This window comes from Miscanthus floridulus, chromosome 7 (genome assembly GCF_019320115.1).
Source record: "Miscanthus floridulus cultivar M001 chromosome 7, ASM1932011v1, whole genome shotgun sequence".
NCBI classification, from domain to species: domain Eukaryota; kingdom Viridiplantae; phylum Streptophyta; class Magnoliopsida; order Poales; family Poaceae; genus Miscanthus; species Miscanthus floridulus.
This window is the reverse complement of record NC_089586.1, coordinates 3146257-3161085: the sequence shown is the minus strand read 5'-3', so window position 1 is coordinate 3161085 and position 14829 is coordinate 3146257. Positions and strand designations below refer to the sequence as shown.

The window sequence follows — 14829 nt, the reverse complement described above, 5'->3', positions numbered from 1 at the left end:
TAAGCTGTAGTAGCAACGGACAGTGGTCTGAGCAGTCCGAGGATAAAGGCTTGAGCATGTGGTTCGGGAAGGCCACAAACCAATCCATCGATGCAAACATGCGGTCAAGCAGTTCTAGTGTTGGTCTTTCCCTTTCGTTGGACCACGTGAACCTTCTACCGACCAAGTTCAACTCTTCGAGGTTCACCCTGTTGAGGAACGCACGGAAGCGTCTCATGCAGCGGCGATCTAGCCTGCCGTTGTTCTTGTCTTGCGCGCGGTAGATCATGTTGAAGTGCCCGCAAAGAAACTAGGGCCCCGGGTGAGAGTCCCGAAAGTGCAACAGCTCGTCGAGGAACTCCACCTTCTCGTGATCAAGCTGCGGCCCGTAAACGACAGTGATCCACCATTGATCTGTCGACGCGCCTGGCACGGACAGCTTCGCCGAAATGGTGTACCGGCCCTTGTGGACATCAGACGCCGTCCAGCAGTCGTTGTTCCAACCGAGGAGGATACCGCCGGACACATTCATCTCCGGGAGGAAGTCGTAAGCGAACGTGGTTCCTAGGATTTCATTAGCCAGTGCATTACAAATGACGGAGAGCTTGGTCTCCAGAATACACACAAGAGTTGGCCTTTCTTGGACCGGGAACTCTCGGACGACGTTCCGGCGCGCGCGGCCGTTGAGCCCCCGCACGTTCCAAACGAAGCAGCAAGCTAACGACGACATATGGGTAGAGTTTTGCGACGGTCCATGTAGTGGATACGGTAATATACTCGAGCTATGCTTATGTAATATACAATACCCATGGCGTGTAATATCCTAAACTTGGATAATACCTCTGAACGCCACATTCCTGAAGTTCTGGGGGAAAAAAAAAACAAAAACTCTGCAGCTACTACTGTCGACAGTGTTGCTTTCACTGAACTCCAATGACAGGTTTAGCATTCCTTTTACACTGATTTTCACATATTAGATCGTCAACATTACCAGCGACCATGCTGATCGGCGGCATGTTTTTCTTGGCCGGCGCCATCCTCAACACCTCCGCCGTCCACATCAGCATGCTCATCATCGGCCGCATCCTGCTTGGCTTTGCCGTCGCGGCTTCACCAGCCTGGTGATCACTGTCACTGCTCAGCCAATGCGCACGCTTTGATCGCCGTAACTCGCAAGGATATATATAGAAGGTGCGTCGTGACAGTGGTGTGTTGGTTGCAGTGTGCACCCGTGTACCTGGCGGAGATCGCACCGGCACGGTGGCGAGGTGCGTTCACGACCTGCTTCCACTTCTTCTTCAACGTGGGCATGTTCATGGCGGACATGGTGAACTACACGGCACCAACTCCGTCCCGAGGTGGGCTTGGCGCCTCTCGCTCGGCGTCGGCCTCGTCCCGGCCGCCGTCGTCATCGTCAGCGCAGCGCTCATCTCCGACACGCCCAACAGCCTGGTGCTGCGTGGGAGGCTCGACGAGGCCCGCGCCTCACTGGGGCGCATCCGCGGGGCCGGGGCGGAGGCCGACACCGATGCGGAGCTCAAGGACATCGTCCGCGCCGTGGAGCAAGAGTCCGGCGCACGCATCTTAAGGAAGTCAATTAGCTGACATGTACTGGGTGAACGAGAGAGTGGGTGGACGCGCGGGTGTGAGCATAGCAAAATGAACGAAACACTGTTGCCTCCTGTACTCTGATGTCCCGCCGAATCAATTCAACTGTTCACTCATTGTTCTTCTGCACAACTCCAGCCGAGGACTTCTTGCGAACTCTCCAACACCGGGAAAGGCGAAACATTGCGGGCGACACAGAGCTAGGGTTGGTTCTTCTGGCACCAATGGATGCACATTTGTGTGGAAGGTTAGTCCTCGTACTAACATGTTGTGCAGACCTCATGCTACTCCATAATCCTGTGTGCGTTAAACGATTGTAACTTCTGGTGAGGGGGAAATTGCTACGGCGTTGCAGGCTCTGATGCGGAGGTTCAAGATTTACAGCGACAAGTGTGAGGTTGTTTGCGGACTAGAGAGTATCTTTTCAGAAGAATTAGCGGGGCCCTACGGTTGGAAGTACGCCAAACCAAGGTCTTAAAACAGAAGGTTAGCTTCCGACTCTAGTATTGTCTACTAACGTCGTTTGCTAGAGTGAAATAGTAATCTGCTTGATTGATACTCATAATGGTGAAGCGCGTTTTGGTTTCTGACAACAAACCCATTGGTAAACTATGCAGTATCCCACATAGGGGGATGAACACGGGCAGTCAGGAGGAGTTTGAGTGTGTGATTTCGTCGGGGGTGTTTGGAAAGTCGGCGACAAAATCCATACCTGGTTCAATTTCATGCAGATGGGATCAACCGGGGAGGACACTGAGTAGTGGATCAAACGCAGTGGAGTCAAGGTCCAATCAAGCAAGGTGCTCGGTGAAAGCAATACATGATATTATATCAGGATTAGATGAAAGGAAAAAGAAACTCGTCGAATCAATGGGTTTCGGAGGGCTTCTGAAATTTCCACCGATTAAATCTACAAACAGACGGTTCTCAGCTTGGCTTATGGGAATGGTTGATGTTGCAAATTCAAGGTTAACAATGCCAAATGGCAGCGTTTTAAGGTTCACTAAGAAGGATATAGCTATTGTGTTTGGCATTCCGGATACGGGGAAAAGGGTCAATGAATGAAGCTACAGTGTTGGCCTTTTGCGAGTAAAGAGCATGCGTCGCTCAGTTCGCTTGAGCTTATTCAAAACTAGTTTTCAGCCATAGAACTATATTTTTCTCTCACAATATTTCAATATAAACATCAGCATAAGCTAAATTCCTACCTAAACGAACATGGTACCCAAGAGGGATGAGCGCAGAACAGGAGGCTCCAGCATAAACCAGCATCAGCATCAGCTGTTTTTCTAACCAGCCGAACAGGGCCATAATATGTTTCATTCAAAGCATATGAAGGATCAAGATGCCTAAGAGAGAGGTGAATTAGGCCGATTCTAAAATTTTTTGCAATAATTAAACCCTACACTTAGCCCACTTCACCCTTTGTCCCTAGAAAGTGATTCTATTATCTACCGCACAAAAGTTTAGCACCCTAAGTTCCAATCCTACTCGAGCATGATAATTCTAAGAATATAAAGACAAGAAATGAATTGCACAAATGTAAATGCTTAAAGTAAAGAGAGGAGAAGGAACGCGGCGATGTTTTGCCGGGTATCGGAGAGTCGCCACTCCCCACTAGTCCTCGTTGGAGCACCTGCGCAAGGGTGTAGCTCCCACTTGATCCACGCAAGGATCAAGTGCTCTCTACGGACTGATTCTTCGACACTCCGTCGCGGTGAATCACCCATAACCGCTCACAACTTGAGTTGGGTCATCTATAAGCTCCGCCGGATGATCACCAAACTTTCGATCACCACCAAGCCGTCTAGGTGATGGCGATCACCAAGAGTAACAAGCACGAACTCTTACTTGACCACAACAAGCCTAATGAGAAGGGTGGATGCACACTTCCTACTCTCCTTGCACTAATAAGGCTTTAATCTTGGATTCTTAAATCTCAATCACCTTACTAGGCTATTGCTCTCCTTAGCACTCTCAAGGGTGTTTCTCAGTTGAACAAATGGGCAAAAGACCTCCTTTGAATGAATAGAGAAAGTATTTATACCCCCTGGTTCAATACGAACCGTTAGGAGGTTGAGTCAGCACTTTGCGGGGTGACCGGACGCTCCGGTCAGTTATCCCCGCCATAGAGCCGTTAAGTTGTGACCGGACTTTGACCTGCGTCCAATCATGAAAATTGCTCTCTAGAATATTACTGATGTTGACCAGACGTTGGCTCCCAGAGTCCGGTCACTTCACTGTTCAGCGTCCGGTCAGCAACCGGATCTTGACCAGCGTCCGGTCAGCACTGACCGGACACGTTCGATCAGGAATTTCCCTCTCTGGAGTTGACCGGATGTAGGAACCTAGCGTCCAATCACATTTCACCCAGTGTCTGGTCGCAACCAGACGGCTTCAGTTGATCAAATGAACTGATCGGACTCACCCTTCAGTGTCCAGTCACAACCAGACTAGCGTTCGGTCAGTCATTTGACCCTCCATTCAATTCCAACTCAAAATCATATGTGAATAAAGTTTGCTCCAATTGATCTTAGGGCCACTCCTGAGCTACCTAGTGCTAGATTTGACAAGTGTGCACCACACCTAACCCACTAGACTCACCTAGGTCAAGCTACTAGTCCATACCCCCCTTAATAGTATGGTCAAAGGAAAAACAAAGTCCTAAACTACTCTAAGTGTCTCTTCAACAACAAACGACACTTAGAACTAGTCCATCCTTAACCTTGTCGTTTATCCTTTGAAAACTAAAATGATTTCTATCGTAGGGGCATGACAACCATGATTGCCCAATCAATTGCCATTACCATGACCTAACTTAATTGCCTCTGCAAAACACACGTTAGTTATAGTAATCTCGTATTGTCATTAATCACTGAAACCCAACTAGAGGCCTAGATGCTTTTAATCTCCTCTTTTTGGTGATTGATGACAATACAACCTCGAGTATGTAAAAGAGATGAGATTTTCAACATGCTTGGTTCATATAAGCTTTTGACAATAAGAGCAAAGGAGTTAGACATGCTTATATGACCCAAGCCAACATGTTGTACTCAATAGATATGAAATAAGCACGAGTACAAGAAATAAAGCTCATTTGAATCGGAGTAAAACGCGGAAGCAAACGAAATGAGCATAATGAAGTGACATGACATATATAAAGATCAAAGTAGATAGCACACATGTCACATATCACATAGTTATCACATATCACATAGGTATCACAATCATACGTATGTAGTTCAATGCATGAAAGTAAACGTGAATGCATAATAATGTATCACACATAAAAAGCCAAAAGTAATAAATCATAAGCTCCCCCTAGATATAGCGCCCCCTAGATCTAACATACTCGATCCCTCTCTCCCTTTGGCGGCAAGCACTAAAACTTAAGGGTCGGTCGGTAGGGCAGGAGCAGACGAGTCTAGAGCTGAGGTGCGGTGAGCGATCTGAAACTATGTAGCATCATCCTCTAATCTAGAACTCTAAGCTATCTGACCCTCTATTACTGGAAGTGAGGCTAAAGCGGTCTAGGTCTGCTCTTGGACTGGCACGGCCTGTGACTCAGTGGGTATCACTGTAGCAGCTGGCTCTGATGATGCAACGGATGATGGGAGCGTCTCTGTAGTCTTAGTAACTGGAGTGACTATAGTAGAAGCAGGGACACATAGCTTTGGTGGTGTAGGCTACCCTGTAAGCTCGCTGAATGTCACACCAAGACTCCTAGATACTGGGGTGTCAGTCACAAGCACTGAGGAGCTCTGAGCTAGAGTGAAGCCCATAACAATAGGTGTCAAGTGAGGACCCTGGGCTGTCACTAGCAAAGCAAACCACTGGGACACCTGCTCTGTCGGTGAAGCAAACTATGTAGCTGGTTGTCCCTGACTCTGAAGCCCACTGGGCTGTATAGTTAGAGTCACTAAAGTGGTGACAGGCTGGCCGAGCTAAGGTGTAGATGGTGGCGGGGCAACCCTAATAGCAGTGACAACATGCTGCATAAATCCAAGCAACTGCTGCTGCATCAGGAGCTATTGCTGCTGCTGCATGGCCTACTGCTGCTGTTGTATGGCCTGCTGCTGTCTCTGGAACTCATCCTATCTGGCTTAAACCTATGCTAGTGCAGCTGTGGTCTCCTGGGCCTAACATGCCTGATCCTGCCTCATCCGCTCAAGAATAGCAAGAAGAGTAGAGTCTATCTGTGGTGGCTGGGGTGGAGCTGAGCTAGAGCCACCGGCCTCACTGTCATATCGTCGAGGAGGCATATGAGAAATAGCCTAATAATCATCATCAGAACTATCACTGGGGTCGCTCTTGACCATACCCTCCTGCTGAGCATCTAGCTACTCCTCCTCTATCGCTGTAACGCCCCTGATAATCTCATCCTACTGGGCTATAGTCTCTAGCACCTCTAGGCAATGGCACGGCTGGCTAGGTGTTCTCGCACTGCTATGACAGAGCATCTGAGTCATGTTATAGGGAGGGAACTCTGTAGTAGCTCCAGTGTACTCTGCCATCATCTTAGGAGACTTCACTGTGACTGCCTTGCGAATCAAGAATGTGATCCAGTGAGCATAGGGCAACTATCGGTGACCTCTGAAGCCCTATGCAAGTGCGCCCTCCATCTCTGATAGAATGACATCTCAAATATCAAAGACTGTCTGTTGTATTAGAGAGTTCACTAGCCATAGCTGGATGCGAGTCAATCCCTCATGATAACCCATCCTCGGGAGCAAAGTCCTCCTTATGATAGCATCAAGCAGCTTAGCTGTAGGAGTAAAGTCTCTAGGTGTCCTGCTCAATCCCTAACCAAAAGGCTCTATGAAGCAAGGTCGGACTAGATCTGTAGGAGGCACAAGACCACCATGAGGGCATCTAGGAGGCTCTGTCTAACCATAGCATACCTCGTGAAGGCGGATGGGTGACTCTAGAATCCTGAGAATCTCTCTGACCCTCGAGCTCTGTAGCCTGTAGTCATGGCCTCTGAATACGAAGTGTATGAATCTATGCCCTGGGTCAATCCAAAGTGAAGAGTAGACTCACCTAGGTCAAACTACTAGTCTATACCCCTTTAATAGTACGGCCAAAGGAAAAACAAAGTCCTAAACTACTCTAAGTGTCTCTTTAACAACAAACGACACTTAGAACTAGTTCATCCTTAACCTTGTCATCCATCCTTTGAAAACCGAAATAATTTCCATTGTAGGGCATGACAACCATGATTGTCCAATCAATTATCATTACCATGACCTAACTTAATTATCTCTGCAAAACACACGTTAGTAATAGTAATCTCGTATTGTCATTAATCACCAAAACTCAACTAGGGCCCTAGATGCTTTCAGCATGCACGAGTAGGACTACAATAAGATCTATCAGTCCGACTATTTGAACATTAGGAACTGATGTCTATAATGTTTTGTTATAATAGGTTGCAGTTGTAGCAGGATGGTTTGACATAGGAAACCCATGCATCAGGAATCAATTCGTGGGTTCCCACCTTAAATACGATGTATATAATTGCAGTCTGGTGAGCTAGATTTGTAAATGCATTTATTTGTTCCTTGTTCACAAGAAGGCATATCCCTCTAAGCAATTGATGCAGCTGTTCTTCCCAGTGATTTTGAAGCAAAGATGGGTGTGTTTTTCTTGGAACCTGAAAGACAACACTATCCGGGTGTGCGACCCAGCATGTATGGGCATATCTGTTTCGCAAAGAAGCAGCGTATACACACATGTTGCAGAGATGTTGAAGGGCGCCATTTCATCTGCGATTCGGGTCCTTATTCCTGGGTGGGATCATTATTGGTCTGCTGCATCAGTTGCCCCATTTAATTGGCGCTACGGGGGTTTGCACTGGTTAGTAACAATCCCTGTCCACATGCATCCAGATACTGAAATCAGTATCCATTTCTTGGATCAATGTACAGATCTAATGCTTTTAATCAGTCAGGTTAGCTAAACATATTTGCAGTTAAGAGACACAAGAACGCATTGGTGTATTAGTGCAGGGCTGATTATTGATTATTTATTTTTTTAATTTTTTTTTAAAAATTTTGCAGCTTGAATGGTACTGGTGTCCTCTGTGCATATTTCTGCAGGCGCTTCAATGGGGAGCGACTAATTCCAGAAATAGAAAAGGTAATTTGTGCTGCTGTGATGAAGTCTCTTTGCTTTCAGTAAATTCATGCTGGGTACAGTGTTCAAGGTGAAATAGTACCTTCTACTACTTCTGTGCTATACCTCCAGTCGCTAAAAAAAATGTGCAACGCCAGGGGGATATTGGACGCATTTCGTCATTGATGTTTGCTGAGATGTGCGGACAAAATAGCAGTATCGGAAGAACGGAGAGCAACCGATAGGTGGGCACATAACAGAAATGCAAATACCACCACCAAGGAACATCTATAGTCGCCGTGACTTCTGCATCGTTGCAAATTGGGAGAACAATCCTTGGAACATTTTTTCGGACTAGACTTGTACATGGGTGAATTTGCCTTACGTGGGTCTCTTCTTTAGGACATTAAGAGGCGAGCACGTTTACTAAGTACTGTGTTTATTGGATTTCACTAGCAGGTGGACATAGCTGCTGTGGAAGGAACATGGAAGCCAGGGCTTGATGGATTCAACTCAGGAAGGCTGGGCAATGGTGCATTGAGGGCCTCGGTGTATGGGTTGCCTAATTTTGAAGAAATGCGAATTGGCAGCCACAGAACAAGAATAGGAATCTAGAAGAAGCAGGATTCCGTATGTTTTAAATACTGATAGTATCGTAATTTGGTGATGTAAGAACTTAATGTATCGCTATTGAGTACTGTAAGACCTATATCAAGCACATGAACATCACTAGATTCTCGTTTCGAGCACAAACTTGTCTAATGTTTAAGTGCATGTGGTACACAAGATTGGATGCTGCGAAGTGCGAAGTACAGCCTGGTCTGATATACTCACCATATATGTCTGAAAATACAAGTAAACATTACAGTGTTCCAATGGAATGCCTCTTTAGATTCCTGATGCATGTGTTGCCTTAACAAGTTCATATTGTTAATACTACAAATATGTCGTGTTTGAAATTAAAGCCAAGACGACATTACAATTTGAATGAAGAGAGGCATAATTGGTTGAATGATATTAGATGAGATGCAGTGCACAGAAGAAGTTGCCAAACATTGGACTAAACTAGAATAGGCTTGATAGTTAATTCAGTCGGGTCATGAGTTTAACATTGTGTCTGGAACCCAGTTGCACATGTAGTGCCATTACATCAGAGAACAGGTGGGCAATGCCTGAAGTTTATCATGTCTTCGTTGGGGCAGCCCCAATGCTTCATGCTAAGTTGGTGAACCCATTGTCGCAAAAGAACAGGAAGGTGTGGGAAGATACTGACAGAGACATGATAAGTAGTCAAGGCGTACTGGACTCTAACGTGCCATTACATCAGCAATCAAACGGGCCTTGCCACCCTTTGGGTTCTCTTCATCTATGCTCTGCCGATGCTTTCTCTTCTGCTCTTCCTTCCATGATCCAAGATTAGAATTAGCATGTCTTCCCTTCTTTGCTCGGCGATGAAGTCTAGGCTCCCGAAGGTGATCTTGTCGCCTGGCTGCATTTTCTCTGCATTGTCGCCGAACTTAAAGATAAGACCCATCTGAAACACAATGGATCTATACGCGAAAGGTCTCTACCTAGCGCGCCAACTGTCGAAAGAATTAGCTCCGGCAAGACCTAACAGCGTATTCGTGTACAGGGAATCAAATGGGTAGCACATAAGACACAGGGATTATACTAGTCTAGGCATATGGTGCCCTACGTCTAGTTTGAAGTACCTTCTCTCTGTATTTGTATGTTGGGTTACATGGGCTGTTGATTGTAGTTATAAGCTAGAATGTAAAAGATGGGATCCCGATCAGGCGGTCCCTACCCCTCCTTATATAGTCGGGGTAGAGTTACAGTAGATCCCATCGGCCTACATATATTTTTCCTAGTTTGTTGCAAGGAAAGTATAACAAAATGATACTATCGTATCGCCTAGATACAACGGTGCTAAATATCCTTGGAATGACTTGATCTTCAAGGTGGTGGATGCGTCTGGCATACGTGGGTCTCATTCCTTGTTGTCTTCGGCCCTGTAGATAGGCATGGATCGGGTATATGAGCGGTGTAGATACCCTAGACCCATATATCCAATACACTTCATCAGAGGCTGTTTGGATGAAGGGAGCATCAAGGCTGACTACATCAACACCCAGGATTAGCTTGTAGACTTCCTAACCAACTCACTTGGGAGAGTCAAGTTCTAGGAGCTTCGCGCCAAAATTGGGATGGATCAAATCCCACTGAAGACACCACACAAAGCTTAGGAGGAGAATTGAAGCAGTAAGCCTCGTGCCTAAGATATTAGGAGTTCAAATTCTAGATTAACCGTAGTAGTAGTTGGTGCATATGTCAACACCTTATCTTGTTTTAGCATCTTATCATTTACCTTATCTCCTACTTTTGTTGCAACCCATCTCTATTTCAGTTGTATAAGCAGACCACTTGGTCCTATATATGTATCAATCCTGCCATGGTTAAGCCGGCTACGTAATAGACAATCTGCTAAAATCTATGTCTGCCAACAATCTCCACCGCCGTGTCATGACCACCGCTCCCAAAACTCCCTTCTAAGGTCGTCGGTGAGTAGATCAATAACCCCGTTGAGCCTTCTTCCTCTCCCTTCTTCCTCTCCGGTGGGGCGTGCGGGCGCTATAACATGCTCCTTCTTCTCCGGTGGGGCGCGTGGGCGGTAGGGTGAGGAGGGTAGTAGGATTGGCCGGGCCACGTCGCGCTCTCGACGCGGAGCGCCGTAGAGTTTGCGTTGTTAGATTGGTCAGTCACGTATCTGAAAACTGGGCTTATTGATAATCCTGAAATCCTGTAGCGACCATGCTATCCATAACAGTTTGAATGAGCGCCACAGTTAGTAGAACAGCAACTAGCATAGGAAGTGCAACCAAACCCTACAGTTGCGATCTGCGAAGCCATCAGAAATAGCACCAAAACTGTACGAACCAGGCCAAGATAAAAGAAGTGGAAAGAGAAATATTTACATCCACCAAACTAACCCACTCAAGTAACCAGAATTAACACACACTCATCTAGCTACGCATTTTCCTCAGCTGAACCCCAATCATGACCAGATCCACAGTGCATAGTACGCAAGAGTGGCGTTCTTCAGCCTGCATAGCATCAGCAGGAAGTACTGCATCTGGGCGAAGCAGACGCCCAAGTTGAGAGCCATGGCCAGAACCTGTCCAGCCGAGTGAACCTTCCTACCAGGGAAGGTCCAGAAGAATGAACCCCACGACCAGCTGAGGCCGCAGGAGACGACACACGTCAGGGCGAACATCGCATGCGAGTTCCACCACCAACTCCGATCTGAACTTCTAGGATAAACGGAATTGCGACCTTGCAGACAAAATTTCAACCATGAATAATGTCAGCTGTTTGTTCCAAGAAAACATCTGAGAGTCTAAAGTTCTAAGTTTTAGCTCTTCTTTCAGTTACCTGGCAAATTACCATCACGATGGCACTGATGGCAAACGTCACCTCCCGGCCAAACTGTTTCACTGAAAGTGCAGATCCAAGAACTCCGCAGGAGTTCACCAAAACCAGCACGATGTTACCGATCACCGCTGGGCTACTCCTGGAACTTATGGCTCGGGACAGCATTGGCAAGAACAGAATGGTAACATTCACTCTGGTTAGCCGCAGGAAGAGTTGCAAGGCCGCCAGGACTATCATGCATGCCAAGTATTGCTCGTTTCTCGCCATGATCCTCCAAATTGCACTTGTGTCATGACCACTCCGTATCCACTGCCTGCTGAAGCTGAGCTTCTTTTGCGGGATATCAACAACCTTCAAACAAGCAGGGTAACAGATGCACTGAAGCGCTAGGCCGACATAATCTCGCTTGCGCCCAAGCAAACTTGATAAGAAGGTCTGACCATTGCCGAATTCATTATTATCCATGACCAAAACTGATTCTCCACGGAGGTTAGCACTATGACCAAGGATGAGTTGCCGACCAGAAAAATGCTTCGGGATCATAGTGCAGCCACAGAGCTTGGTCATTAGAACACCAATGCTCACAAAGAATGGCAAGGAGCCACACCAAGACAGTGAGTTCATAGCACGGGAAATCAGCGTGTGCTGCGAAATTGTCCAGTTAGAGATGTGTTAATAGCATGAATAAATTGAAAGAAAGCAGTATACAAAGAGCATTCTCTTGAGTGCATTCAGCAACTGACCTGTACAACAGAAGTTCTGTTTAGTAACCACCTACGAATAAGCGCCCCGTAGCTGACAGCAATACTCTGAATAGCAGTACCAGTACTGAAGAATGTACGATCGATCAACAGAACAGGAAGGTGCGCCATTTTGCGGGTGAGATGGCAGCCAACGGTAGAGTTGTTTAATGATACACCAAACATATCCACATATTTCCTGTACAGAGAATTCAGCTCCAGCTTTGCCGTGGCAACGCTAGGGAAGAACGCCATCACAGATGACTGTATTTTGAGAACACCTGCATGCCAAAGCAAATTATCAGGCCATGTGCGGTAACCCAAAAAAAAATGGGTGTACACATGCTGAATAGCAAATGTAGAGCTTAAAGTGTGTTTTCAGCTTAACCTGACGACATTGTTAATCTTATAATTCCGTCTATACTCTGACTACTCGCGAAGCTGCACAAACTACTTAGTATTCAGTTGCTTCTTGTGGGTTCCTTTTAGGCACTGATTACTGGAGATGAATCATAGGCATCTTGGACCAGCAGAGTTTGGAGAATTTGTAAGCAAAAAAAGTAATAAAGGCAGTGTTCGTTGTAGGCTGGGAAGGAACATACAGATCTAATAAGTGGTATCAAAGATCTCAGCAGACAACATGGATCCATCATAGCAAAGAATTTGGAACAGACTCCACTGAATATTCCCAGCACGTGGAAGATTCCTCCATCCAAGGAACAAGGCCACTGAACGTGGGCCCTACGCACGGTAAGGCTCACGTGACGCTCTCCCAGTCCCAGAAGGTTCAGCGTGCGTGTCTCCTTCTCCAGCTGCAGAGTGCAGACGCCGAGCAACACGAGCCACAAGTTGAGAGATTCCGAGCAGCGTGCTGGCATTTTACTATGCAGTGACGATTTCTTTTTTATTTTCAGAAAATAAAAAAAAGGGGAGCCCGGGTCCGGCTTGGATCATGAGCTTAGCGTTTATGAAAGCGACAGATGGATGCGGTCGCGTGTGTATACGAGTATACTACTGTATATACATCTCAAGGCACACTGTTCCATACGACTCGTTTATCGTCGTCTAACTAAGCTAGCGACTCGTATGCGCTTATCAAGCTCTAGGAGAAAGAAAACGATGGCTCCGTCCGTCTTTCTCCATATTCGGTTTGTTTTTTCAACCGGAACAGTATTTTTCTCTTCCAACAATTCAGTCAGAACAGTATTTTTCAGCTAAGTTTCAGACCAGCGAAAGGGGCCGCTGCCTCTAATCTAAAGACTTAAGGTCAATGAGGTCTCAGGTCAGGAAAAATAGTGTAGTGCCTAGATAGTACTTGCAATTTCAGAGAGAATGAGAGATCAATACGCTTTCTTCCAAAAGAGAGCATCGCAAAACCTGAACTTTGCCGAGACATGCAGCAGCAAGAGGCAGCAGTGGCCTCCTCATCCATGGAGACAGAACCCCGTTCCCCTTCTAGACCTTTTTTTTATGCGAATGTGACGTGCTTATAGATGTTCATGCAACCCGAGGCACGACGGCACGGCACGAAGCCCGCTTTTTTAGCCCAACACGAGCCCGGCCCGAGGGAGCAGGCCGTGGCTGGGCCGCTGCTCAGGCCCATGGGCTGGCACGGCATGGCCCGGCCTGCGCCGGTCGGCCCGGCAGCGGCCCGCCTCCCCCCTCCCCTCACTCCTCCTCGCCTCCCCGCGGCCCAACTAGCCGGCCCACCATCCCCGCGGCCCAGTTGGCCTCCCCCCTCCTCATATATAAGCGGAGCCGCACCCGCACGCCGCGGCCGCTCTCCCCCGCGCAGCGCCGTAGCCCCATCCCACCCCCGAACCCTAACTCCCTCCACTCTTCCCCCAGCCTCCGAGCCTCCCAGCGCTCTCATCCAGCGGCGGCGGCGCGGGAGCCACGCGGGCTACTCCGGTGACTCTACTGCGCCGTCCGTGGCCCAGCTGCTCGCGCTTCCTCCCCTTCCCCATCTCTCTAGCTGCTCGCGCCACAGTAGCCGCGCAACCTCTTGTTCGCGCGTCGCCGCTGACGCCTCAAGCTCCTGCTTCCCCGCGGCTCGCCGAATCCCCTCCATCCCCTTCTCTTCTCGTGGGATCCAACGTCGAGCGCCGCCATCACCTCCCGCGGTCCTGCTTTGGCTGGCGTGGGAACAGGCGCGCTGGCCCCAAGCTCCGCCCCGACGCCAGATCTGGCCACGAGCTCCGCCCCGACGCCAGATCCGACCACGAGCTCCGCCCCGACGCCACGATCTCCGGCTGCTCGCTCGCGCTTCCTCCCCTTCCCCCTCTCTTTGGCTGCTCGCAATTCGTCGTGGGCCCCGGGCTGGCCCGGCACGCTGAATGGCCGTGCTTCTCGTGCCGGCCCGGCAAAAAAAAAACGGCCCAGCAGGCCGTGCCTGGGCCGTCGGCCAGGCACGAAGCCCATGGTGGCACGGCCCGCAGGGCACGGCATGCCTTGTCGGCCCGACCCCATCGGGTCGTGCCGGCCCGGCCCGTTGCACATCTATAGACGCGCTGCCCTGCTGCTTGGTCGATGGAGAGTGTTCCGGAGAATACCGCAACAGTACCCGGCGCGGCCACTTGCTTCCTCTCCCTTTGCTGCGTCCGGCCTTTATGCTCCGCGGACTGCCGGAGCCGGACGGCGACCACCCCTCACGCCGGCGGCGAGCTCTTGGAGGAAGTGTCACCGCGCCAGAGAGCTAGCCCGCGGAACGGGAGAGCTAGCAGGGGAGCGTATCCCGGCAAGTAGTGTGTGCGCCTGTCAGCATCAGCTGTGACGATCCTTATCAGGACTTAGGTAGAACAAGACGACGCGAAGGTTAAAGGCCCGAGGACGAGGAGACGTACGACGGAAACGAGGCGTCGGCACTTTCTTCTCGCCTGCAGACTGCCGTGGGCTTCTCTCGTCTGCAATATTGAGGCCGGTGGCGATCACAAGAAGTGTCAAGAACACGAAGGGA

General features: G+C 48.6%; 1 protein-coding gene and 1 pseudogene across 1 annotated transcript; one reads left to right on the top strand and one right to left on the bottom strand.

Annotated features, from left to right (window-relative positions):
• Nucleotides 1-978: 978 nt before the first annotated feature.
• Nucleotides 979-1584, top strand: LOC136462701 (sugar transport protein MST1-like). The gene is made up of 2 exons (XM_066461762.1): nucleotides 979-1100; nucleotides 1185-1584. The coding sequence occupies exons 1-2, from the start codon at nucleotides 979-981 to the stop codon at nucleotides 1582-1584; spliced, it is 522 nt and encodes a 173-aa protein (XP_066317859.1).
• Nucleotides 1585-10649: 9065 nt separating this feature from the next.
• On the bottom strand, nucleotides 10650-13291 carry LOC136462370 (sugar transport protein MST1-like; annotated as a pseudogene).
• Between the last annotated feature and the right edge of the window lie 1538 nt (nucleotides 13292-14829).